This window comes from Sorex araneus, chromosome 6, assembly GCF_027595985.1.
Source record: "Sorex araneus isolate mSorAra2 chromosome 6, mSorAra2.pri, whole genome shotgun sequence".
Taxonomy (NCBI): domain Eukaryota; kingdom Metazoa; phylum Chordata; class Mammalia; order Eulipotyphla; family Soricidae; genus Sorex; species Sorex araneus.
The window spans coordinates 85,308,157-85,334,218 of record NC_073307.1 but is presented as its reverse complement, the minus strand read 5'-3'; the positions used below and the strand labels follow the sequence as shown (position 1 = coordinate 85,334,218).

The window sequence follows — 26,062 nt, the reverse complement described above, 5'->3', positions numbered from 1 at the left end:
TCATAACTGTTCCCTGGAGCGAGCCTGTGATCCCGCCACCTGCCGAGCAAGCGGCTCAGAGCTGGAGTGGTGGGACTGTGGGGGGGAGGGGAGGGGAGGTCCTGTCTGGGTCGCTCCCCTCCCTGCTCCCCAGCGCCCACCCAGGAACGCCAGCTGTAAAAAACCACGCACGCTGGAGCATGTGTGCACTCGCGGGCTCTCCGGGCGGCTCTGTCTCACCGCCCCCGTTCGGTGCTCTGGAACCGCTGTGCATGGGCTGGATCAGGACAGCTGTTGGACCCGGCAAGGGAAGAACGAGGACCAAGCTGGTTGCTGATTAGTTGCCGTTTATTCCATCTTCCGTGTCTCACCTCACGCGCGCTTCCTTCCTAGCTCCTTATTCCTCCATCCCGCTCTCTCGATCCTCTCTTCACTCTGATCCCCTCCTTTCCTAGTCTCTCCCCGTGTTCGCGCTGACAGGCTGGCCTCCTCGGGTGCAGGGATCATTCTGTCAGGCACAGAGGCTTCCCGGAGGCGCCTGAGGGCTGAAGTCAGGCATCCCCGCCGAGGCAGCTCTGCGAGGCCGCCTGGGTTGGTCCCTCCCTGGAACTCCTGTCCCCTCCAGTTCTCTCGTCCCGTCTGCCTCCTGCAAACACCCGGCAGCGGCATGGTTTTCTCTTGGTTTCTCCCGTCGCTCGGCTACGGTGGAGAAACACGACAGGAGAGCAGCTCCGGCCGGGAGCCCTGCACGGTGCTCTGGGTGCTGGCTTCGTCGGGGTTTGTCCGCAGCGTGCCGGAGAATTGGATGAGGGGAGGCAGTGTGAGGATGAAGAGACGTCAAGATCACCTTGGACCTCGGGCCAGGGAGGAGAAGGACAGAGAAGGAAAGAGATTGAGAAGGGGAAAGAAGATGAGAAAGGGGGGCTGGAGCCATAGCTCAGTGGGGAGGGCATTGGCCTTGCACTCGGCCGACCCGGGTTCGATTCCCAGCATCCCATAAATGGTCCCACGAGCACCGCCAGGAGTAATTCCTGAGTGCTGAGCCAGGAGTAACCCCTGAGCATAGCCAGGTGTGATCCCCCCATAAAAAAAAAAAAAAAAGGATGAGAAAGGGAAGTAGCAGGGGACAGAGGGCAGAGGTCTGGAGTAAATGGGTGGCTTGGGGGAGTGGTAGCGCTCTCTATCCAGACCCCAGGGCCACCAACACTGAAAACATGAGATTATAACTACCACCGCCAAACGTGAAAATGTGCCTGTGCAGGCAACAGGCTGGAAGGGTGGGAGGGAACTTGGGGACACTTGTGGGGGGGGTTAGTGTCAGAACATTACGTGTCTGAAACTCTAACAGGAGCTTTGTGCATCCGGGTTCTTTAATAGAAGAAAAGAACTAAAGTTTGTAAGTCTGTATCTGTATCTCACCATAAAAAAATGTATAAAAAGAAAAGGAAAGAGAAGAAGAGAGGGAAAAAAAGAAAAGAAAAGAAAAGAGAAGAAAAGAAGAAAAGAAAAGAAAAGAAAAGAAAAGAAAAGAAAAGAAAAAAGAAAAGAAAAGAAAAGAAAAGAAAAAAGAAAAAGAGAAGAAAAGTGGCTGGAGTGATAGCACAGCGGGTAGGGCGTTTGCCTTGCACGCGGCAGACTCAGGTTCGATTCTTCCACCCCTCTCGGAGAGCCTGGCAAGCTACCGAGAGTATCCCGCCCGCACAGCAGAGCCTGGCAAGCAACCCGTGGTGTATTGGATATGCCAAAAACAGTAACAACAAATCTCACGATGGAGACGTTACTGGTGCCCGCTCGAGCAAATAGATGAGCCACGGGATGACAGTGACCGTGACAGTGACAGCTCCGAGTTCACATGCAGGTTGTGTCCTTGCCTTGTTGACTACAGCTCCCAATGGCGTGATGACGGGGAGATGAGGGTATTAGATTTTAGTAATGGCTAAAGGTCTCACGCATAAAGAAAATGCAGCAAATGTAAACCTTGGTGCATGGGAGAATCTAGCAGCAAAATATATCTTGGCAGAACTTTTTAAAAAATGGTAAAAGAAAAAAATCAGGGGCCGGAGAGATGTAGAGCATCTACACCTGGGGTCTGGATATGGAGTAGGTTACCCACATTTCCCGTGTACCCGAGGCCCCCTGCTACTTTCCTTTCTCATCTTCTCCACCCCCCTAATTTCTTTCCTTTTCTGTTCTTAATTTGCATATAGCCTATCCAGGTTCAATCCCAGGTACCATCGAGGCTGCCCCGAATCCACCTTGAGTGATCCCAGAGCCAGGAATAAACCCTGAGCACAGCCAGGTGTGGCCCCTCAACAACATAAAAAGACAAAAGACAAAAATAGCAACAGGCTTTTTGCCCCTTTTTTTGGTTTTTCTCATGGGTTCTTGGACTCCTTCTGCTAGTGCTCAGGGTTTATTCCTGGTTCTGTGCTCAGAAATGACCCCTGGCAGTGTGTAGGGGACTGTAGGCAGTGCCTGGCCTCCTATACTATTTTTCTGGATCACCAAACAAGCATACTTTAGAATACTTTCAGGAGCTTTGACAAATTTATCTCAGATTTGACATTTAAGACTAAAAGTGCACTACTACCTCTACAGTGTATCTGAAATGGTAATTCAACAGGCTTAATCTAAGAGATGAATTCTGAATTGTCTGCCCTACAATAGGATACACATTCGTCTTATGGAAGTCTGGCTAGAATTTGTCATGTTATAAGCATCAAAGGAAAGGTTAATTGATTCCCCAGAGTAAGCTCTGTCCCGGTAAATTCTCTTACTAAAATGCAGTAAATGTATTTTACTGGAAGAAAATAGTTTGTTAACTTTTTAAAAACTACTACAACTCTCAAGCAAATGAAATCATCAAAACCAGAATGGTCAGCGACTTTACCTTACGGTTGAACATTTTCAACATCAGTGAAACTCGAAAGGCCGTTGTTGACGTCAGCTGGCCATTTGGGACCTACTAAGAGAGTGACACTCTGGAAAGATGGACTTGCTCTAACAAATACAAATTCTAACAAATCTCCACGTGAGATCTCTGAGCCCAAACCCAATGACAGAAGTGCAAGGCGGAAGAGATATGATTCCTTAGCACCCCCCTTTTTTTGACTTTTTCTTTTCTTTTTTTAAAAATCTCTATTTTTTAATGAATCACCGTGAGATACAGTTACATACTTACCAACTTTCATGCTCACAATGATCGAGTACCCAACCCTCCACCAGTGCCCATTCCCCAACACTAATGTTCCCAGTATCCCTCCCACCACCCCCACCCCATCCCCCACCACCTCTGTGGTAGGCAGATTCCCTTTTACTCTCTCTCTCTCTCTCTCTCTCTCTCTCTCTCTCTCTCTCTCTCTCTCTCTCTCTCTCTCTCTCTCTCTCTCTCTCTCTCTCTCCCCTTTTGAGTGTTGTGGTCTGCAATACAGGTATTGAGTGGCCATCATGTTCAGTCTATAGTCCACTTTCAGCCCGCATCTCCCATCCCGAGCGGGCCCTCCGAGCACCCTTTACTTGGTGGTCCCTTCTCTATCTGAGCTGCCTTTTCCCCCAGCAGGCGAGGCCGGCTTCCAAGCCGTGGAGCGATCCTCCTGGTCCTTATCTCTACTATCCTTGGGTGTTAGTCTCCCACTCTGTTACTTTATATTCCACACATGAAGCACCGCCCTTTGGACAAGAACATAATCACGCAGATGCCTGGTGGAGAGGCTCTCGTTGACATATGGGTTCAGCACGCATCCACCAGGCTCTGGCTGCCAGGGAAAGTTAGAGTGCTCGGAGGTCCCTTGAGTAGACAGGCAGCATCTGGAACAAAGAGGTAATCACCCGGCTCTCATCTGCACTAACGGGGCCTCAAAGACGGAGCTTTCCAACCAGGGCTTCGTGGCTCCTCGAGAAAGCCCATTTTTGTAGTCACAAAAAGGGGCACGCGCAGCAGTGCTCTGTCTCCCACTGCTTCCCAGCCCGGGGAGGTCAATGGCGTTGGGCAGGCGAAAGAATGAAGACCAAGCTGGCTGCTGATTAGTTCCCGTTCATTCAACCTTTCATCTCTCTCATCTCTCCACTCTTCCTTCCTAGCTCCTCATTCCTCCACCCCCCAGAGAATCTCTCTGGATTCTCCTTTCACACTCTGATTCTGCCCCCTCTTTGCTAGTCTCTCCCCCTACTAGTCTCTCTCCACCTTGCCCTCTAGGCTACACACAGTCTGGTAGCAAAATCAACATAAGAAAGCCCTTCCCAAGGGCCCACCAGGTTCACAGGAAACACCACCTAGGGGCATTCCAAAGCCCCTCCTGACTGCCAGCAGGTAAAACATCTCTGAAGGGGTTTTTCTCTTTTCCTCGGTCTAAGAACTCCATCAACATCTTAATACTAGTTATTTTGTATGGACACAGAGATACATGGAGACTTGTGAGGAGCTCTCCTGGCAACATCTTGTCACAGACTCAGACTACAGTGATCAGGCCAGATCAATTATTTCTAACTGTAGCAGGATCCGAAATCTAGTTATTACTTTTTGGATCATGACAGCATCTGTCCATGACCAAGCTCTTAACTTATAGTTAAGCATTTAACTAAGCATTTAACACTTTGGCCAGGCCCATCTCGATGCCAGGGTAGCACACAACTCACCGCTTGCCCTGGGTCTGTCTCGTCCCTCATCGGGACCCTGCTTTTGGGGGTGCTAGGAAGTAAGGGCAGCTGAGGCTTAGGTGGAGAGAACAGATGCCCAGGAGGAAAATATGTAGAGTCAAATGACTCCCAGGTTACAAAAGCATAGCATTTGCTAAATCTTCCTGTGCCCACACAAAAGGACTTGTTTGTGAATAAACTATGCAAAGGACTCAAGGAGAAGAGAAAAACAATGTTTACAAGTCAACAGAACACAAAGAAAGAAGTTACAAATAAACACAGAGGAAAGGGAGCACTGTGATGGGAGTAACCCAAATAAACCTGAACTGCCTGAGGCTATGTTATCCTACACCCATTTGGAGCCCGTTTCGCAGTAGAGGGGGTGGGTCAGGGGTTTTCGGGACAGCCAGTCACGCGAGACCAGAAAGTAGAGAGTCCTGGGGGCTGCCGCGTAGGACAGGTTTGGATACAGATGCAGGAAAGGGTCACAGAGAGACCAAGTTCCCAGAGCCAGAATATTCCCCACACCCACAGTGTTTAGGGATCTAGCGAGGTCCCTGTCTCTGGAGCTGTTCTAACCTAGACACGTGCTGGGCATGTGACGGCCGTAATTTTGACACGGGAAGAATACGTGGCTGGAGCAGACACAGCTTCCAACCCTCAAAGCCTTTGGTTCCCCTGAATCTGACACCCTCTCAATAGCATCCTTAGCTTCTAAGTTCGGTATTTAATGTCTTCAATGGATTTTTTCTTTTTTTTGCAGATTTTCAGTGTTAAGATTGGGAGCCCAAGGGCAGTGGCTGCTGTAAATGTCTGCGCACTCATAACCTCATCCCAAAGGGGCATAAACCGGGGCTGGAGCGATAGCACAGCGGGTAGGGCATTTGCCTTGCACGTGGCCAACCCAGGTTCGAATCCCAGCATCCCATATGGTCCCCTGAGCACCGCCAGGAGTCATTCCTGAGTGCAGAGCTAGGAGTGACCCCTGTGCATCGCCGGGGATGACCCAAAAAACCAAAGGGGCATAAACCCACAGAAAATGGTCAATCAGGAATAAACCGCAGAGGAGCCAGAGAGAGAGCATGTGGATTAAGCTGAGGGCTTGGAGTGATGGTCAGATGTATGGCATTTGCCTTGCATGAGGCCGACTTGAGTCTGACCCCTGGCATCCCATATGGCCCCCCAGCACCTCCAGGAATGATCCCTGAGCACAGAGCCAGGAGTAACCCCTGAGCACAGCTGGGTGTGCCCCCCCAAAAAACCAAAACAACAACATCAACAACAACAACAAAAACATGATGTTTGACTTGCATGGGGTTGACCCTGGTTCCATCCTTGGTGCCACACATGATCCCCTGAGTACTGCTTGGGGTGACTGCTGAGCAGGAAGTCAGAAGAGACCCTGAACACTCTGGGGGTACCCCAACCCCCAGACCCAAGGTGCAAGTGAGGACACATTGCAGCCTAAGTGTCCGGAGAAGGGGGCCATGAGTGCAGGGGGAGACGGAGAAGGTTTGAACATCAATCTGGGGGCTGGAGCGATAGCGCAGTGGGTAGGGCGTTCGCCTTGCACGCAGCCAACCCGGGTTCGATTCCAGCATCCCATAGGGTCCCCTGAGCACCGCCAGGGGTGATTCCTGAGTGCAGAGCCAGGAGTGACCCCTGTGCATCGCCAGGTGTGACCCAAAAAGCAAAAAAGCAAAAAAAAATGAGCATCGATCTCTGTGTGTGTGTGTGTGTGTGTGTGTGTGTGTGTGTGTGTGTGTGTGTGTGTGTGCGCGCGTGCATGTGCGCAGTCCTGGGTTTAGAAACGGCCACGCAGGTAGGGTCTATCAGCAAACGCCATGGGCCGCCTCTTTCCTCAGAGGGCACGGAGGCCCGACTGGAAACGCAGAGCCGTGCACCCGCGGGAGCCGATGAGAGCGTCTCTTCCGAGTGTCTCCCCCCGCCCCGGCCCCGGCCCTGCCCCTGGCCAGGCTGACTTCCTCCCCGACACTGGCCACTGCTTCTCCAACCCCTGTGAACGGACGGACTGGATATGGGGGAGAAGGGCGGGTCCTCGGCTGAACTTCCTGCCTGATTGGCCCTGGCCCCTGGCCCCCTGCCTGATTGGCTCTGGCCCCTGGCCCCAGGCCCTTGACACCAGCCCCTTCCCCAGGAGGCCCGTGGAGCGCTGACCCCCTGCCGCTCACCTGCTATTGATGGTGATAAATCAATCAGGCTTTTCTTTTCTTTTCTTTTTTTTTTTTTTGCTTTTTGGGTCACACCCGGCGATGCACAGGGGTTACTCCTGGCTCATGCACTCAGGAATCACTCAGGGGACCCTATGGGATGCTGGGATTCGAACCGGGGTCGGTTGCGTACAAGGCAAATGCCCTACCCACTGTGCTATCACTCCAGCCCCAGGCCTTGCTTTTGTTGAGGGGCTTCCGGTTCCCAGTGTCACCCCCACTTGCTCTCCCGTGAGTTCTCAGGGAGGCGGGGCACGAGACCCCCTAGGCCCCCGGGTCAGAACTCCCTTGCCCAAGGTCACGGTGAGGTAAAGAGCTGGAGCCCAGGTCTCCCGCCCCAGGAGTGGGCTTCACCTACTTGATCCTTATGCATTTCTGGGGCTCCTCTGTTCTGACGGGCAAAATCAGGAGAGGGTCAGTGGCTGTGTGGCCCCATCCTCAAAGTCCAGGATGCCGGCATGCTCAGTGGCCTCCCGGCAGGGAAGCTCCATCCAGAAGCCTTCGCAAAGGTTTGGGTTGAACCTGTGTCTGTTTGGACTCAGGATCCTTGGTGGCTTCTCCCCTCCCCCACCTTGCCCTCCCTCGCCCCCTCACTGACCCTGTTTCCCAATCCAAAGCCCCTTGAGCTGGATTCCGTCTCATTGCCGAGCTCTTAGAACAGGCATCATTGAGGGGTAAGCCACGTCACCCCCACCCTCCATTTTTTTCCTAGCTGTTGCAAAACCCTCCACCCTGTGCAAGCACTGTAGCACTGTCCTCCCGTTGCTCATTGATTTGCTTGAACGGGCACTAGTAACGTCTCTATTGTGAGACTGGTTCTTACTGTGTTTGGCATATCGAGTACGCCACGGGGAGCTTGCCAGGCTCTGCCGTGCGGGTGGGATACTCTCGGTAGCTTGCCAGGCTCTCTGAGAGGGGCGGAAGAATCAAACCCGGGTCCGTTGCATGCAAGGCAAATGCCCTACCCACTGTGTGATCGCTCCTGTGCAAGAGTGTTAAAAAATAATAATAATAACAAAAAAAATGCCAGCTGTATGAATTTAATGAGAAGAACCTTCAAGCAAAGTTAATACAGCCCTTCATAATGATCCTACGGCATTAATGCCCTCTGTGGTTATTAGAAATAAGTGGCAAAGCAGCTTCTATGAACAACTGTAATTAGGTTTGCTTTCACAGCCAAAGCCATTTTTTTCTCAAATTCCTCTCCTCTCACTTTATTAGTTCCGCAGTACTTAACTGCTTGGAATTGCCGTGCAAAGTTCGCCTCGGTAGCTCCCGCTGGCGAGCGGCTGGGTTTCTTCGCGCCAAGGAAGAGAGAGACTCGGAGCAGATGCGGCTCCTGTTGTCTGGAGAGAGCCCTTCGGAAGTGTCTTCGGTTCTGTCCCTGGGGTTCAGCCCAGAACCAGGCCCCACCTCCTCTTCTCTCCCGCTGCACTTCCTGTCCTTGTGGAGGGTGGGCTGAGGAGTGATAGACGGCAGGTAAGGGACTGGCCTTGCACGTGGCTGACCTGGGTTTGATTCCATACGGCCCCCTGAACACTGCCAGGAGTAGCACTGTAGCACTGTCATAGCACTGTCTTCCTATTGCTCATCTATTTGCTCGAGTGGGCACCAGTAACGTCTCCATGGTGAGACTTGTTGTTACTGTTTTCAGCATATTGAATACAGCACGGGGAGCTTGCCAGGCTCTGCCGTGTAGGTGAGATACTCTCGGTAGCTTGAGGGGTTCTCTGAGAGGGAAAGCGGAATCGAACCCGGGTTGGCCGTGTGCAAGGCAAACGCCCTACCCGCTGTGCTATGGCTCCAGTCTGCCAAGAGTGGGTCCTGAGCAAATCCCACACCCCCCAAAAAGAAAGAACAAGAAAAAATCTTTGCCATTTATAAGAAGCAAGCTCTCTCTCTCTCCACTCCCTTTCTCTCTTTCCCTCTTTCTCTCTCCTCTCTCCTCTCTCACTCTCTCCTATCCCTCTATCTCTCCCCTCCATCTCTCTCCCTCTCTGTCTCCTTCTCTCTCTCCTCTCTCCATCTCTCTCTCCCCTCCCTCTATCTCTCCCCCTCCGTCTCTCTCCCTCTTTCTCTCTCCTCTCTCCTCCTCTCTCTCCTTCTCTCCCTCCCCTCCCTCTCTCTCTCTCTCCTACCACTCTCTCTCTCTCTCTTACTCTCACCCTCCCTCCCTCTGTCTCTCTCACCTTGGGGCCTCACCTCTCTGTGCTCAGGTCTGACTCCCGACTCTGCACTCAAGGATCCCTCTTGGCAGGCCCTGGGTAACCGTACGTGGTGCCGGAGGTGGAAACTAGGTGGGCCGTGTGCAAAGCAACCCCCCGCCCCCCACACACACACCTGCTCGCTCCACTGTCTCCAGCTGACCCGTTCTCTCCTGTAGAAGGAAGGGCAAGGGGGACATCTGGGATGCTAAAAGCCTCAGGAAACAGCCTGGACCAGTGTCGGGGAGTGACGTCACCTTCTCTCAGCCCAACCTAGAGGGGCTGCTGGGGGTCTCCAGTTTGGGGGCTGCGCCAGGAAAGAGAACCCTGTGTCGGGGCCCTGATGAGCGTCACTGCTCCGACCTGGCTCTCAGCACGGCTCCTTCCGCGGGGCAGTTCGGTGGGTCCCAGAGAGAACTTTGCACCCGTCCCCTGGGCTTGGCTCCATTCGTGCCCGTGGTGGGGGGGCATTGGTGGTCCCCATAAGTGTGGGCACGCGGGCCCACTGAGTCCCAAGTGGGTGCAGGGACAGCAGGGGGCAGGGGCTGGCCTGGAGAGGGCTCCGGCTGCTCGGTCCATCCCAGCCGAGCTGGTCATTCCCGGACTCTTGAGCGTGAACCCTCTCAGGACAGAGGCGGGGCTGGCTCCTCCGCGGCCGGCGCCCCTGGCGCGTGGACGGAAGGGGAGAGCGGCCAGCGTGCCGGCCTGGGGGGAGGGTGATCTGGCTGTGACGTGTGTCCCCGCCCCCACCATCGACCACCTGTGTTGATCTGGCTGGCCAGGGGGGGCGTCCCCTTCCTCCCTCACCGCTCCCCATGCGAATCCTCCGGAAGTTGCGCGCTCGCTGGAGGCGGAGGGTTCTACGGTGGAGGGGGTAAGGGGAGCTTAGCTCCCCTGCTAGGATCCCCAAACCGGCTCTCAGAGGTGAGCCAGAGCCAGGCTCTCAGCCTAAACACACACACACACACACACACACACACACACACACACACACAGAGCCAGAGCCAGGCTCTCAGCCTGAACACACACACACACACACACACACACACACACACACAGAGCCAGAGCCAGGCTCTCAGCCTGAACACACACACACACATACACACACACACACACACACACACACACACACACACACACAGAGTCTCAGGAGAACGAGTACACAGGCCTGGAGGAAAAAGATAAAAGACGCAACCCTCCGGGGCTGGAGACACCGTGCCGAGCTCCACCCGGCAGCTGACCCCTTTCCAGGTCCCCGATGGGCTTCCCCCAATGAGCCCTGCCAGGAGCGAGCCCTGAGCACAGAGTCGGGAGTAAGCACCGAGCCCCACTGGGTGTGGTCCCGAAAGCAGAAGCAAGCGAACAGGAGCACCCGACGCCCGGGCCTGGGAGGGCTTGGGGTGCTCACCCCCAGGCTGTGTGGAACGGGGGCTCCCGGGCCCACTGTCTGAGCTGAGGGGTGCAGGCACAGGGGGGCGCGTTCCTGGAGGGGAGGAGGGGGCGCCCACTGCTCGGGCCTCCGCGGGCGGCCCTGGGCCTGGCTGGTCTGAGCCTCGGAGACAGGCGTGGCCCGTCCCTTTGGGGGACGGGGGTGTGCTGCCATCACTCTCGGGGGCTGAAGCCCCCCTTCCCAGGAGCCCTCTCTGGTTGCGGGTGCCAGGAGCACTGAGTGGGTGGGCAGAGAGCCCACCTGCGGGGGAGTGTGTCAGGCGCCTGGACGCGGTGGCCGTCTGTGCTGGAGCACCAGCTGACCCCGGGCGGGGTGGGGGGGTCCCTCAGGGGCCTTGGGGAGCTGGAGGGGGCGGGGCACAGGGGGGGCGGGAGGAGGAGAGGCCCCCTGGCACCTCCCAGGGTCTGATCCGACGCTGGCCACTCCCCCCGCCCCGCCTCTGCCGCAGGAGACAGGCCGCTAACCCCCTTCCCGCCACCCCTGCAGGAAAATCGCCGCGTACGATGAGGAGATGCGGCACCTGTACGAGGAGATGGAGCAGCAGATCAAGAGCGAGAAGGAGCAGTTCCTCCTCAAGGTAAGGCAGCCGGGCTCAGCACTCAGGGCCGGGATGGAGCAAGACCCTGGGCCCCGGCCCTGGTCGCTCCTGGTGGGTCTCAGCGACCCAACAGGATGCCGGGTCAGTCACGTCCAAGGCCAGGGCCCTCCCCGCTGTGCGACCTCTCTGCCCCTCAGCGCCCCCCCCCCACTATGTTTTTGGAATAAAACTGGGCCTTGGTTTGTCCCCGCCCCGCCCCATCCCCCCCCAGCCCATGCTGCTCTGAGCTCTGGGCTTTTCTGGGTAGCCTTGACCTTCCGTGAGTCAGTGGGCCGACATTCACATCAGTGAAGGTCCTCTCCCCGACCCCAGGACTCTGAGCATCGCTGGGTGGGACCCAAAACACACACACACACACACACACACACACACACACACACAGAAGTAACCCCTGAGCATCACTGGGTGTGACCTAGAACACACACACACACACACAGAAGTAACCCCTGAGCATCACTGGGTGTGACCTAGAACACACACACACACACACACACACACACACACACAGAAGTAACCTCTGAGCATCGCTGGGTGTGACCTAGAACACACACACACACACAGACACAGACACACAGACACACACACACACACACACACACACACACATCAACCCCAGGGCTCCTGCATGCAAGGCTCCAGCCTCTGAGCACTGCCCTGGTCCCTCGGGCATGCAGCTTCCCAGAGCTGACTTCCTTGGGAAGGCGGACCCCGAGCCCCCTCTCCTTCCTGCCGCGCGTCAGGAACCTCCGCTTCTCTCCCAGGGGCTAAGTGCTCACGAGAACCCTTTCCCCACCTTCTTCCCCCATGGTCCCCCTTGGCGCCCTTCTTGTGCCCCTCTCCTATTGCTTAGCACCTTGGGCCAACGCTGTGGCCCCCGGGTGACCCGAGTTTCACAGTGGCTTCTTTGGGACTACCCAGGGGTCCGCAGAGGAGCCCTATGCCCCCATCCCCCTTGAGAAAGGCAGGTCTGGGAGGAATGAAGGAAGCTAGGTGGACAGAGCCAGGCCTGGAGCCCGCCTTTCCCCACGCCCACCTGGGGGGTCTTGGACCCAATCATGAGTGTGTTGGCCTCCTTGGGGCCCTCTCCACCGCCCCTCTGCCCTACCACATCCCCTTCGCCCCTGCACCGCCAGGCCCTGGGCATCCCCCGAGCGGGGAAGCCGCTGAGCAGAGTGACGGGAGATGCAGGGGGCTTCGCGAAAGGGATGTGGGGGCCGTGACCCACCGGAAGCAGAGTGAGAACCCGGCAGGGCCGGGAGAGGAAAGTGCAGTGCAGTGTCTGTGGGTCTGAGGGCCGCGGGGAGCCGAGTAGTAGCGCGTGGGGTGGAGTGTGAGTGCACGCCCGCTTTACAGGCCCGGAGACTGAGGCCCAGGCCAGGCTGCCCGGTGCACCCTTCCTATGCAGTACCCCCCCACCCCACCTGCCTCTCAGGGGCCCTGCACGGGTGCCAGCCCTGGTGGTTGCACTGTTGTACGGGCTGGCATGTGGGGACATCCCCACTCGGGGTGCTCGGGGCCTCGCCCATCCCTGTCTGACTCGGCAGGACACGGAGCGCTTCCAGGCACGCAGCCGGGAGCTGGAGCGGAAGCTGCAGGCCAAGGAGCAGGAGCTGGAGGGGCTGCAGCAGAAGCAGAAGCAGGTAGGGCCGGCGGGGGCGGGGCTGGGGCGGGGCCTGCCGGCGGGGCGGGACCTACCGGCGGAGGCGGGGCCGGGGGCGGGGCGGGGCGGGGGCGGGGACAGTGCCAGGGGTCAGCTCTCTCCTGGGGTCCCCCTGGGCGAGGGGCACCAGAATGCCAGGACATTCTTTGCTCCCTGTAAGAGAGAGGAAGGGGCGCCCACCGAGGGGCTTCTTCTCCCTGGACCCCCATCAGGTGATGTCGGACAGGGCTGGCTCCCGCCCGGGCCCCCACTTGGGGGATCTTCCTTCCAGTGGGATGGGGGTCTTCACCGGCTCTTGGCCCGCCCCTCTCTTCCCATGTAGGTGAGGGCCTTTGTGACTATTTCCGCCCCCCCAACTCTGCAGGGTGGTGATGCAGACCCCCCCCCGACATGCCTCCGAGGCCCCCAGCGCCCAGGAAGCAGGCTGTGTGTGTGGGGGGGAGGGTCCTATGCAGGGCAGAGTCCAGCCATCTGGCCGGGGCCGGGGAGGGATGGGGCACCAAGGCCCGGGACAGGGGTGAGGTGTTGCTGACTGCATGCCCAGAGCACACCTCGCACTCACGCTGTCTCTCTGGAGCTGGACGGAGAAACCAAGACCCCATTTGCTCTTCCCTTCGATTTTTCTCTCAGGTTCCGGAAAGTTCTGGAAGGGATCCAGCCCTAGTCAGATCTCTCCCCCACCCCCACCCCTGCCTGGGCACATTGCTTCCATTTGAAAAGAGGGGGGGGGGAGGAGGGAAAGAAAGAAAGAGGGAGGGAGGGGAGAGAGAGGGAGAGAGGGAGGGAGAGGGGAGGAAGAGAGAGAGGGAGGGAGGGAGGGAGGGAGGAGAAAGGGAGAGAGGGAGGGAGGAGAGAGAAAGAGAGGGAGGGAGAGAGGGAGGGAGGGAGAGAGGGAGAGAGGGGGAGGGAGGGGGAAGAGGGGAGGGGAGGGAGCGAGGGGAGGAGAGAGGGAGAGAGGGAGGGAGGGAGAGGAGGCGAGGCAGGGAGGGGAGGAAGGCAGGGAGGGGGAGGAGAGAGGAGGGGAGGAGAGAGGGAGAGAGGGAGGGAGGGAGAGGAGGTGAGGCAGGGAGGGGAGGAGAGAGGGAGGGAGGGGAGGAAGGCAGGGAGGGGGAGGAGAGAGGAGGGGAAGAGAGAGGGATGGAGGGAGGGGAGGGGGGCAGAGAGCGGGAGCTTTTTCCAGGCTGCAGAAGACCCCTCCCACCGCCAGCCTTGTAGGTTCTCCCTCCCTGCCCCTGCAGCAAGGTGACTGCCCTTCAGACAGTGCCAGATGCGTCCCCCTCCCGCCGGCCCCCTGCCGCGGTGCCCCCTTCTCTGCCTCGCCATTACTGCGCTGAGCTCTTGCCAATTAGATTTATTCTGCAAATGGATGATTGTCCCTCGGCTTAATTAGGGCCCGCGCCTGATTACAGCAGCGCATCTGAGCGTCGCCCTGTCCCCTGGCCTGGGTCCTTCCGCCCCTCGCCGCCGCCTCCAGAAACGGGGCTTGTTCTCCCCCGTCTGCCGGGCCTGAGCCCCCCCCCACCCCGTGAGGGCACAGCTAGCAAGGCAGGACGCGAGCATGGCTGCCCAGAGAAGCCAGCGCCCCCCGAGGGGTGGGTTTCCTGTGATGTGGGGGCAGCAGAGGTTCGAGGGCGACTTGACCTGGGCTAGCCGGTTCCCCAAACTCTCCAGGTCTGGGCAAGCACACAGCAGCGGGGAGGGCGTTTGCCTCGCAAGGGGTATCCCTTGCGGTCCCCTCGAGCCCCAGGGAGGAGCCCCCTGAGTGCAGAGCCAGGACTAAGCCCCGAGCACCACCGGAGGAGGCCCCCAAGCAAACCAGAAACTAACGAAATAAGGTAGAACTTTCCAGGGTAAGCAGAGAAAGTTGCTCTGAGCACGAGAAATTTCGTGGTTTTCTTCCTTTTTTTTCTTTCTGAGGGGGAGGGGCAAGGGGCTCCCAAGCTCCTAGGCCTTGGGGGTGGGGGTGGGGGTGAATCTCTGGTGGGAGCAGATGGTGCAGGGTGAGGAAGTCCCGCAACGCCAAGGACCCCCTGGACGCCCTCCAGGGGACCAGGGGTCTCCAGGGCTTCACCAAGGGGCTTGGGCGGGTCATGTAGTGCTAAGGTTTGGACTCGGGTCCCAGTGCTTGCACCCCTGACTGCTGGGCCGGCTCTCCAGTCCCCAGACAGACGCTTCCCCCACACCCAGCGATACACAGGGTTACTCCTGCCTCATGCACTCAGGAATCACTCCTGGCGGTGCTGGGGACCCTATGGGATGCTGGGAATCAAACCCCGGGTCGGCCGCGTGCAAGGCAAACGCCCTCCCCGCTGTGCTGTCTCTCCAGCCTTTTTCCCCCTTTTTGGGTCACACCCAGAGATGCTCAGGAATGACTCCTGGCCGTGCTGGGGACCCTATGGGATGCCGGGGATCGAACCTGGGTCGGCTGCGTGCAGGGAAAACGCCCTCCCCGCTGTGCTATCCGCCGGCCCCCAGAAGTCCGTCTGCTGTTCGCCCTCTCCACCCGGGAGTGAGGCGGAGAAGTGGGCCTGGGGCCACAGAGGGAGGGGGCACACTTGCTTGGCACCCGGACGCCTCAGTTCAATTCTAGGCACCCCCTGTCGTCCCCGAGCACCACCAGGAGCGATTCCTGAGCACAGAGCCAGGAATGACCCAGCACCCGCTCCAGCACCAGCACCAAAACCCAGGGAAGGAAGCAGCTTTGAGAGCAGGAAGGGCTCCGGTCAGACCCCCAGTCCAGAGGGGGGCCGGGGAGACTAAGGGAGGGTCGGTACTGGAGTGTGAGGGCCAGACACCCCAGCGCCCTTCCTTCCCTCTTCCTGCTCTCTCTCTTTCTTCCTTTCTGTCTTTCTTCCTTTCTTTCCTTCCTTCTTTCCTTTCTTTCTTTCTTTCTTTCTTTCTTTCTTTCTTTCTTTCTTTCTTTCTTTCTTTCTTTCTTTCTTTCTTTCTTTCTTTCTCTTTCTTTCTTTCTCTCTTTCTTTCTCTATTTCTCTCTTTCTCTTTCTCTCTCTTTTTCTTTCTCTTTCCTTTCTGTCTTTTTCTCTATCTTTCTCTTTCCTTTCTGTCTTTTTCTCTTTCCTTTTCTTTATTTCTCTTTCTTTCTCACTTTCTCTTTTTCTCCCTTTCTTTTCTTTCCTTTCTTTCTTTTCCTCTTTTTCTTCCTTCCTTTCTTTCTCTCTTCTTTCCTTCCTTCTTTCTTTCTTCCTCTTTTTCTTTCTCTATTTCTTTCTCTTTCTTTCCTTTCTTTCTCTCTTTCACTTTCTCTATTTCTCTTTCCTTTCTTTTTCTTTCCTTTTCTTTCTTTCTCACTCTCTTTTTCTCTCCTTTCTTTTCTTTCCTTTCTTTCTCTTTTTTCTTCCTTCCCTTCTTTCTCTTCTTTCCTTCCTTCCCTCCCTTCCTCTTCTTTCTTTTTTTTTCTTTTTGGGTCACACCTGGCGGTGCACAAGGGTTACTCCTGGCTCTGCACTCAGAAATCACCCCTGGCGGTGCTCAGGGGACCCTATGGGGTGCTGGGAATTGAACTCAGTTCGGCCGCGTGCAAGGCAAACGCCCTCCCCACTGTGCTATCGCTCCAGCCCCCTCTTTCTTTCTTTTTCTTTCCTTCTTCCCCTTCCTTCCTTTCTTTCTCTTTCGGACCACACCCAGCTGTGCTCAGGGCTTACTCTTGGCTCTGCACTCAGGAATCACTCCTGGAGGGCTCAGGTGTGCTGGGGGCTGACCAGGCGGTGGCCGCATGAAAGGCAAACATCCTACCTGCGGACTCTCATCCCGGCCTCCGGCCACCTGGTGTTCGTGATGCTGCCGTCTCCCCAGAGTGATCCGTGGTCCTTTGGGGACTGGCGGGAAGCCCGGATAAGGAGCAGGGCCAGACCAAGCTTATAGAGACCGTTGGGCAGTGAGCGGTAGGGGGCTGGCGGCCGCCCCCGAGGACGAGAGAAGACAGCTGCCGGTGCTGTCTGCTCACCTCTGCTGTCCGCCCCCCGCCCTTGTTCCCTTGCAGCTGGAAGGCCAGTACAGCGCCCTGCACAGCGACAAGGACGCCACCAAGGCCGAGAACGCCAAGCTGAAGCTCAGCAACCAGGAGCTGGCCCGGGAGCTGGACCGGGCCTCGCGAGAGCTCCAGGACGCCCAGCAGCAGCTGGGAAGCCTGCAGCAGGAGGCCCGGCAGCTGCAGCAGGAGAAGGAGATGTGAGTCTCCGAAGCCCGCCCAGAGACACGCCCCCCTCCCCGCCTCAGCCCTGCTTTCCCTGCAGCTGGCCTGGCACACTCCGAGATGATCATGGGAAGCGCGTAGCGCGCCTCGCCGTTGGCATCAAGTACCTAGAGCCTCGTTCTCAGAAAATTGCTCAGCGGGGCACCTTGTCCAGCCGATGAACCCGAGAGGGTCGGTGAGAAACAGGCCGAGGGACCCGGCAGATCTCCCCCCCCCTCCCGTGCCCGCCAGAGCGGGGGGATCTGGAGGGCCTGTGGATGGAGAAGAGGCGGAGGGACTCGTTGCTAATCATGGGGGTGCCCCTCCCCCCATCTTTACTCCAGCCCTGTGCACCCTTTTCCCCTCCCCACTGCAGGAGGAAGCCCCGCCCCCTCTCCCAGGGTTCGATGGGCTACTAAAGCTCGCGGCCAGCACTAGGGAGCACCCCCAGGAGGAATCAAGGGGGCCCTAGAGCTAGAGGCATCGGCCCCGGGATCTGGTGTGGAGGGGTGTTAAGTTTGTTGGTTTTTTTTGGGGGGGTCATACCAGGTGATGCACAGGGGTTACTCCTGGCTCTGTATCAGGAATTACCCCTGGTGGTGCTCAGGGGACCCTACGGGATGCTGGGAATCGAACCTGGGTCGGCTGCGTGCAAGGCAAACGCCCTACCCGCTGTGCTGTCGCTCCAGCCCCATTTGTTGGTTTTGTTTTTTTTTTTTGGGGGGGGGTGTTAAGTTTGGAGGACAGATGCGACCCCCTCCCCCAGGCTGGTTTCTGTCTTCGGTCCCGGGTCCACGGGTCCATTCTCTGGCCCACATAGACAGAGCCCCTCCCCCCACCTATGCCAGGCACTGTGTTGGGCCCGCGGCTCACCCCTGCCACCCAGCCTGACCTCGTCTCGCCCTGCCCTCCCGGCCTCCAATGTGGGCGCACTGTACCCTGATGAGGGACGGATGGGGCAGTTCAGAGGATTGAAGTCGCTGACCCTCGAGGCAAAGACCAGACCCCCTGTTGACTCCCTCCTCCTGTGTCAGGCCCCAAATGTATCCCAGGGGCGTGTGTTTGGGAGAGAAGGGGGCATCTTTGCATTCATTCATTCATTCATTCGTTCGTTCGTTCCTCGGTGGCACAGTGCTGTGTCTCTCCCCCTGCTAGTGGCCAGGGAAGAGTCTCCCCAGAGGAGTGGCAGCGTTATTGATCACTGTATCACTGTTGTCCCATTGCTCATCCATCTGCTCGAGCGGGCGCCAGTAACGTCTCCATTCCTCCCTGTCGTGTTCAGGGTCAGGGGAAGGAGGCCCATCATTGTTACTGTTTTTGGCATATCGGATACGCCACGGGGAGCTTGCCAGGCTCAGCCATGCGAGATTCTGCGTTATTGATACTAATGACTGTTGCTTCACATTTTTACAATGGCAGCGCCCTGTTCGTGAGTGAAACCCTTGTGTTTGTTTTGCGGCCAAAATTTGACTCCTGGGTTGAGCCCAACTGTCCTACTAGAGAGCTCATTTCACGGTTCTTCGCGGTTTGGAGCTGATGTGAGAGGGAGGAAATGTGTTTGGATTTGGGTTTTTACCCTAGGAAGTTGGCTCTATAACATACATGTGCATATATACATATACATATATACCTGAATGTTCATATACATATACCCTCAATAGCTAACTTTTTCTCTTTTTTTTTTCTCTTTGGGTCACACCCGGCGATGCTCAGGGGTTCCTCCTGGCTCTGCACTCAGGAATCACTCCTGGCGGTGCTCAGGGGACCCTATGGGATGCTGGGATTCGAACTCGGGTTGGCCGCATGCAAGGCAAACGCCCTACCCGCTGTGCTATTGCTCCAACCCAATAACTGACTTTTAAAAAAATGTAAATATTGGTTTGGGGTCAGCAGTACTTAGGGGCTATTCCTGGCTCAGTGCTCAGAACCATGCGATGCCAGGGATTAAACCTGGAACTCTGGTTTGTAAGGCATGTGCAATCATCTCTTGAGCCATGTCCCAAGCAACCCCCAGAGCTGACTTGTGTGGGCTTGGGGGACACACCTGGCTGTGCACAGATGTTACTCCTGGTTCTGTGCTCCGAGACGACTCCTGGTGGTGCTTGGGAAACCATACAGGGTGCCAGGGATAGAAGCTGTGTTGACCGTGTGCAAGGCCAGCGCCCTCCCCACTAGACTGCCTCCCAGCTCTCCTCCCAAAGAGGGGATTTTGAAACTTGTTTACCCAGTACCGCATGGCCCCCAGAGCACTGGGGGAAGGAGCCTTGAGTACTTAACTGGGAGTGCCCCTGAGCCCTGCTGGGTACTGTCCCCCCAGACCAAGAGCAACCTCCCAGGGGGCTGGAGCGATAGCACAGCAGGTAGGGCATTTGCCTTGCACGCGGCCGACCCGGGTTCGATTCCCAGCATCCCATATGGTCCCCTGAGCACCACCAGGAATAATTCCTGAGTGCAGAGCCAGGAGGAACCCCTGTACATCACCGGGTGTGATCCCCCCCAAAAAAAAAGAGCAACCTCCAGGGAGCCCAGCCTGCCTCTTCCAACGCTGGAAGCTGGGACGAGCCGGGCAGGGATGGTGTCTTTCACCGCCAACAAGCAAAGTCAGTTCCTCCCCACGGAGGCAGGTCAGTGGGGCGCCAGCATCTAACTACAGACAGAACCAAGGACTCAGGCGCCTACCATTCAGTCGGGTGCTCACAGCCTCGTGCCCTGCAGGTGCAGGCGTTGGAACAGCAAAGGGAACCGAGCACCCAGGGCTTGGGCGTCAACTCACAGCGTGAGGGGGAAAATCTCTTCTGAAGTCTTATCTTAATTAACCGAGCCCGGGACGCGCTGCTCTCTCGGGTGGCTGGAAACGGAAACGGAGAAACGGGAGATGGTGGGGTGGGGCTGGGGGGAGATACAGATTCTAGAACCTTCTACACTGGTGGGCTTTGTGGGCTGGGGAAGGGTGCCTGGGAGCTGCGGGCAGGGGTAGGGGGTGGGGCCCCCCAGCGTGCAGAGAGACCTAGTCCTTCCTCAGCTAGTTCTTTTGTTTGTTTGCTTTTTGGGTCACACCCAGCGATGCTCAGGGGTCACTCCTAGCTCTGCACTCAGGAATGACTCCTGGCGGTGCTCGGGGGACCCTATGGGATGCTGGGAATCGAATCCGGGTCAACCGTGTGCAAGGCAAACGCCCTCCCCAGTGGGCCACCGCTCCAGCCCCCGTCAGCTAGTTCTGAACGGGCCATTTCCCATTCTCTGAAGGTGCTCCCAGGAGACCTAGATTTTAAAAATGAGATAGAAGCAGAGAGAAATCTAGGAGGGGAGAGGGTGCTCAGAGGAGAGCACTGTGAGTTTTAATTAACTAAAGAGGAGGGTGCTGAAAGGACACACAAAAATAAACACCGCCCAAAAAAGAGATGTGTGCCCTTACCCCGTGACTGCTGGGACACTGTCACCCAGAAACCACCAGTCACAGTTTCTTGTGGACCTCTCCAGAATATTTCTTGTTTATATAAACACTCTCCCACTGCCCACGCCCACACCCCCCCCCCACACACACACACAAACTTTTCATTGCATAGCAGTATCCCATCTTTTTTTCTTTTTTTTTTCTTTTTGGATCACACCTGGCGATGCTCAGGGGTTCCTCCTAGCTCTGCACTCAGGAATGACTCCTGGCAGTGCTCAGGGGACCACATGGGACGCTGGGAATCAAACCCGGGTCATCACGTGCAAGGCAAACGCCCTCCCCGCTGTGCTATTGCTCCAGCCCCAGTGTCCCATCTTTTTCATCCAGCAATGTTTGGAGAGAGCTCCACCCCCTCCACCCCCTACCATCGCTGCCACTAAACCTCCTGTCACCTGTCTCTGGAACAAAACCCACAGAGCAAACCCTTTCCCCTTCCAGTTCACGTTTACACAGCTGGGAACCTTGGGATGTTTTGAAATGTTTAGGTTAGGAGGATATTGAGTTCATTTTAGGGAATCTCACTTGCCTTCTCTCCCACCCCGCTCAGAAACGCTTTTCCTTTTGTTAACACAAACAATATTTCTGAATATACATGTGTGTAGCTCCAGAGATCTGTGTCTGACTCGACAAAAGAGACGTGTACTTGATCAGAATGGAACCACGGAACGTGTGTGTGTGTGTGTGTGTGTGTGTGTGTGTGTGTGTGTGTCCAGTGGCCGATGGGTGGTACGGAGATAGGGGCTAGAGATGGGTTGGGTCCCCCCCCCCCGTCTGGGCTGGTCATCTGGGCTTGCTTGCCAGAGCAGAATCGTGGGCAGAACTTTGGGGACCCGTCTGGCTCATAGGAAATCTTTTATTTCCCTGATGTGGAAATGAAATATAACAGGGAAGGAAATGTGAGGACTTTGCAACTCTGCAAGACCCAGGGGTGTTTCTGCTTCATTAGGACTGTGGAGGCGGACTTAGAGCTGGATCCAGTGTCCCCCTCGTCACTGGGCTCTATAGTGACCGTGAAGCGGGAATCGGGTCATTGCAAGTTGGCCAAGACAATCTCCCGGCCCCGGTGACAGGCAGAGGGTGGACTCATGTCCCTGCCTGGCCACCGTGCACCCCCTCACCCCCGCTGTTGCCGTGAGCCCATGAGAAGGTGCCCATTACTCGCTGTCACATGTCCCCATGCCAAAGATATGCCCTGGTTTGCAGATGTGCCATCCTTGGCGCTCAGCCTGATGGGGGTGGGGGTGAAGTACTCCAAATGGGGGACAGAGCACAAAGGAGAGGGCGATAGGACACGCAGTTAGGTGACTCTTACCTGCGGGTTTCTGAGTACAGCCTCCCTCCCTTCTCCCTCCTCCTGCCCCGTCTTCCTCTCCCCTTCCCCCCTCCTCCTCTCTTTCATCTCCCTCTTCTTCCCTCCTCCTGCTTCCCTTCCTCCTTCCTCCCTCCTTCTCACACTCCCTTCCTTCCCTTCTTCCCTCTCTCCTTCCTTCGCTCCCTCCTTCCTTTCTCTTCCTTTCCATCCCTCCTTCTCTTTCCCTCCCTTCAAGTTTCTCCTCCCTCCCTCTTTGCCTCCCTCCCTTCCTCGATCCCTTCCCTCTCCCTTCTTTCCTTCACTCTTTCCTTCCTTCCTTCCCTCCCTCCCTTTAATCCTTCCCTCCCTTCCTCCTTTCCCCACCCCTCCCTCCCTTTCCTACTTCCTCCCTCTCTCCCTTCCTCCCTCCCTCCCCCCTTCCTTCCTTCCTTCCTTTCCTCCTTCCTTCCTTTCTCTCTTCTTCCTTCATTCCTTCCTTCCCTCCTTCCTTCCTTCCCTCCCTCCCTCCTTCCTTCCCTCCTTCCTTCCTTCCTTCCTTCCTTTCTTCCCTCCTTCCCTCCTTCCTTCCCTCCTTCCTTTTTTCCTTCCCTCCTTCCTTCCCTCTTTCCTTCCTTTTTTCCTTCCTTCCTTCCCTCCTTCCTTCCTTCCCTCCCTCCCTCCTTCCTTTTTTCTTTCCTTCCTTCCTTTTTTCCTTCCTTCCTTCCTTTCCTCCTTCCTTCCTTCCTTCCTTCCCACCTTCCTTCCTTTTTTCCTTCCTTCCTTCCTTCCTTCCTTCCTTCCTTCCTTCCTTCCTTCCTTCCTTCCTTCCTTTCCTTCCCTCCCTCCTTCCTTCCTTCCTTCCTTCCTTCCTTCCTTCCTTCCTTCCTTCCTTCCTTCCTTCCTTCCCTCCTTCCTTCCTTTTTTCCTTCCTTCCTTCCTTCCTTCCTTTTTTCCTTCCCTCCTTCCTTCCTTCCTTCCTTCCTTCCTTCCTTTCCTTCCCTCCTTCCTTCCTTTTTTCCTTCCTTCCTTTTTTCCTTCCTTCCCTCCTTCCTTCCTTTTTTCCTTCCTTCCTTCCTTCCTTCCTTCCTTCCTTCCTTCCTTCCTTCCTTCCTTCCTTCCTTCCTTCCTTCCTTCCTTCCTCTCTTCGTTCCCTCTCCCTTCCACCCTTTCATCCCTGCTTCCCTTCTCACTTCCTCCTGCTCTCTTGACCAGCCCCCATGCAGGGTTGTGAGCCTGAGAGGGTCCATGGATGCAAACCCGCTGGACCCGGCCCTGACCCCTGCCCTCTGGGCACCCCTGCAGCCACACCTCTGTGGGAATCTCAGCCCTTCTCCCTTTCTCCTCACAACTCCTGCTCTGACTGGCCTCTTCCCACGAGACGCAGGCAGCTGACCTCCTGCTCGTTCGGGAGGTCGCTTCTTTATCGCTATGGGTCAGAAACCCTAAGCCCCAGGAATGAACGCCCAACAGGGGAAGCTCCAAATCTGGCGAGATTTGCAGGGAAGGTAAAAGGATTCTCAGCAAACAAGCCAAACCAGCTAAGGCTCGTGAGTGAGCACCCGTCCTGGAGCTGAGAGCCCGCGGGCAGCTGGGGGCCAGGACCCTCGGCCCCTGCTGTGAAGGGGCATGATCGCACCTTCCTTGCGAGGTCTCGTTGAGCCCCCTGCTTGGTGTCTCCCGGGCCTCCAGTCCTGAGTTGGCCGGGTCGGGGCCCCGGGGTGGCCCCCAGCTCCCCCCCTCACGGCGTCTGCCCTCCCCAGGGAAGTGTACCGTGTGACGGAGAGTCTGCAGCGCGAGAAGTCGGGGCTCCTGAAGCAGCTGGACTTCCTGAGGTGCGTGTGCCCACCCGCCCCTTGGCATCCTCCCTGCTCCCCCGCGGGGGACCCCTCCTTCCGGCCTCCACCACCCAGCGGGGCACAGCTGGTCGCAGAGAATGACACACACACACACACACACACACACACACACACACACACACGAGAACTGTCTAAGCTCTCGGGTGGCCAGGACAGCCCTGAGTGACCCCACAGGCTGCCCCCGGCCGGGCTGCAGGGAGCGGGCAGGTCTATCTAGCCCAGCCCGGAGCCATGCCAGCCCCTCACACGTGCATTGTACTGTTGCTGTCTTGATCTACCTCCAGCACTGCTCAGGCTTAGTCTGGCCTCTGCACTCAGGGATCAGTCCTGGTGGGCTCGGGGGTCCATACGGAACACCAGGGATCAAACCAGGGTCGACCACAGGCAAGGCGCATACTCCCCCCACTGCCCCGGCCCCCGGGGATGCCCTGAGCGCAGGGGCTGGGGCGTTTCACACGGCCAGGCGGCAGGGACCTTGACAGTGCAGTTTCCTGCTCGATCCTGGCCTGGTACAGGATTGCACCCTGGCCTCTGAAGTTGTTTTGCGACAATTTCCCATACGTCCCCCCTGGCTCGCTCCGTCCCAGCTCAGAGTGGGTGACTGAGGACTAGCTTCTTGTGGCTGTTCACACACGCACAGACACTGCTCTCCACCCACCCTGGTGCCACCTCCTCCTCAGTGTCCCCCAACCCCTGGTTGGGTGCTAGCTCACATGGAGGTGGAGAGAGGGGTAAGGGGCTGAATTTAGTATTTCATGAGCATCTACTTAGCTGGATAAGACACTTTCTCTCCCTGTATCTCTCTATGTCTTTCTCTGTGTCTCTGGCTCTGTCTCTCTCTGTGTCTCTCTATGTCTCTCTCTGGCTCTGTCTCTCTCTGTATCTCTCTATGTCTCTCTCTGACTCTGTCTCTCTCTGTATCTCTCTATGTCTCTCTCTATGTCTCTGTCTCTGTATCTCTCTATGTCTCTGTCTGTGTCTCTCTCTCTTTCTGTCATCTTCCACAAAACTCAGGCAGCGTCTCTATAGAAATCACCCAATGAACCAGTGACCCTGGAGAAACCCAGGAACTTAGCTAAAAGTGACACAAACACTCCATGGGGGAGCACTGAGCTGAGAGCCTGGCCTGACTCTCTGGTGTTGCTCTCACCACGTTCTCCACTGTGAAGGAATGCTGAGTGGGCAGCGCCTCCCCAACAGAGCGCCAGGCTGAGCTTCGGAGGGAGCTCTCTGGGCTGAAGGGAGCCCACCGTCAGAAACTCCAGAGTTCACTGGCCTCGAATGAGCACAACAAACTTGGGAACCAGAGAGAGAGAGAGACAGACAGACAGACAGACAGAGACAGAGAGACAGACAGAGACAGACAGACAGACAGACAGACAGAGAAATAGAGACAGAGAGAGACAGATGAAGAGACAGAGACAGAGAGATAGAGACACACAGAGAGAGAAACAGAGACAGAGAGAGACAGAGACAGAGAGAGAGAGAAACAGACAAGATAGACAGAGATAGAGACAGAGAGAGAGAAACAGAGAGACAAATGAACAGAGAGAGAGAGAGAGAGAGAGTGCAGAAGTCGGAGGCACTTGCCTTGCACACCCCAGAACCATGAATAATCCTCCAAGCCCTGCCAGGAGGGACCCCAGAGCACGGAGCCAGGAGTAAGCCCTGAGCAATGCCGGGCATGGCCCCCAATCAACAGACACGACGACCAAAACAGCAAAGCTGTGTGGAGTTGGAGTTTCCTGTTTAGCCCAGTCCTAAGGCCCCTGTCGGTCCTCCCCTGGCTGCTGCTCAGAGGCCAGGGGGGAGGAGAGAGGTTCGTCACAAGGCCTGTCTGTCTGTCCCCTGCACTGATTTGCACACGCATTCCCTCAGCCACAGTCCCTAAGAGAGCGCGTGTTCATCCTTCCCGGCTGCCCACCCCCAGCCCGCTCTGCTCCCTCCAGACCCCCCCCCCCCCCGCCTCTCCACACCACACGCGTGTCTAAATCCATCTCCCCCTTCTGCAACCGCAGGGAGAGGAACAAGCACCTTCGAGATGAACGGGACATACGTTTCCAGGTATGGTGGGAGCTGCCGCGTCCTGGGGTGGGCGGTGAGTGCCCCGTCCAGGGGCAGCCAGGTTTGCCGGGCTCGCTCCATGTCCTGTGGTCCCGGCTCTGGAGGACTCTTTCTGTGTGTGGAGGATGATGACGTATGATTTTTTTTTCACTTTTCATTTTTTGGTGCCACACCCAGTCATGTCTCAGGGGTTATTCCTGGTTCTGTGCTCAAAAGTGATGGCGCTCCCAGGACCCTGTGCCACGCTGGGAATCTAACCTGGGTCGGCCACACGCAAGGCAAGCGCCGTACTATCTCTGTCCCCAAGATACCTTTCTGTCTACTTTTGAGCCACACCCAGCGATGCTCAGGGGTTACTCCTGACTCTGCACTCAGGAATTACTCTTGGCAGTGCTCAGGGGACCGTAGGGGGTGTCGAAGATGGAACCCAGGTCTGCTGCACGCAAGG

At 56.7% G+C, this 26,062-nt stretch overlaps 1 protein-coding gene across 1 annotated transcript in view; it reads left to right on the top strand.

Moving 5' to 3' along the window:
• Window positions 1-26,062, top strand: part of CRACR2A (calcium release activated channel regulator 2A) — a 152,069-nt gene that overhangs the window by 91,009 nt on the left and 34,998 nt on the right. Inside the window, 5 exon segments of the mRNA XM_055144165.1 lie at window positions 10,986-11,076; window positions 12,642-12,737; window positions 16,758-16,945; window positions 23,455-23,526; window positions 25,569-25,614. Coding sequence (XP_055000140.1) covers window positions 10,986-11,076; window positions 12,642-12,737; window positions 16,758-16,945; window positions 23,455-23,526; window positions 25,569-25,614 — 493 coding nt within the window.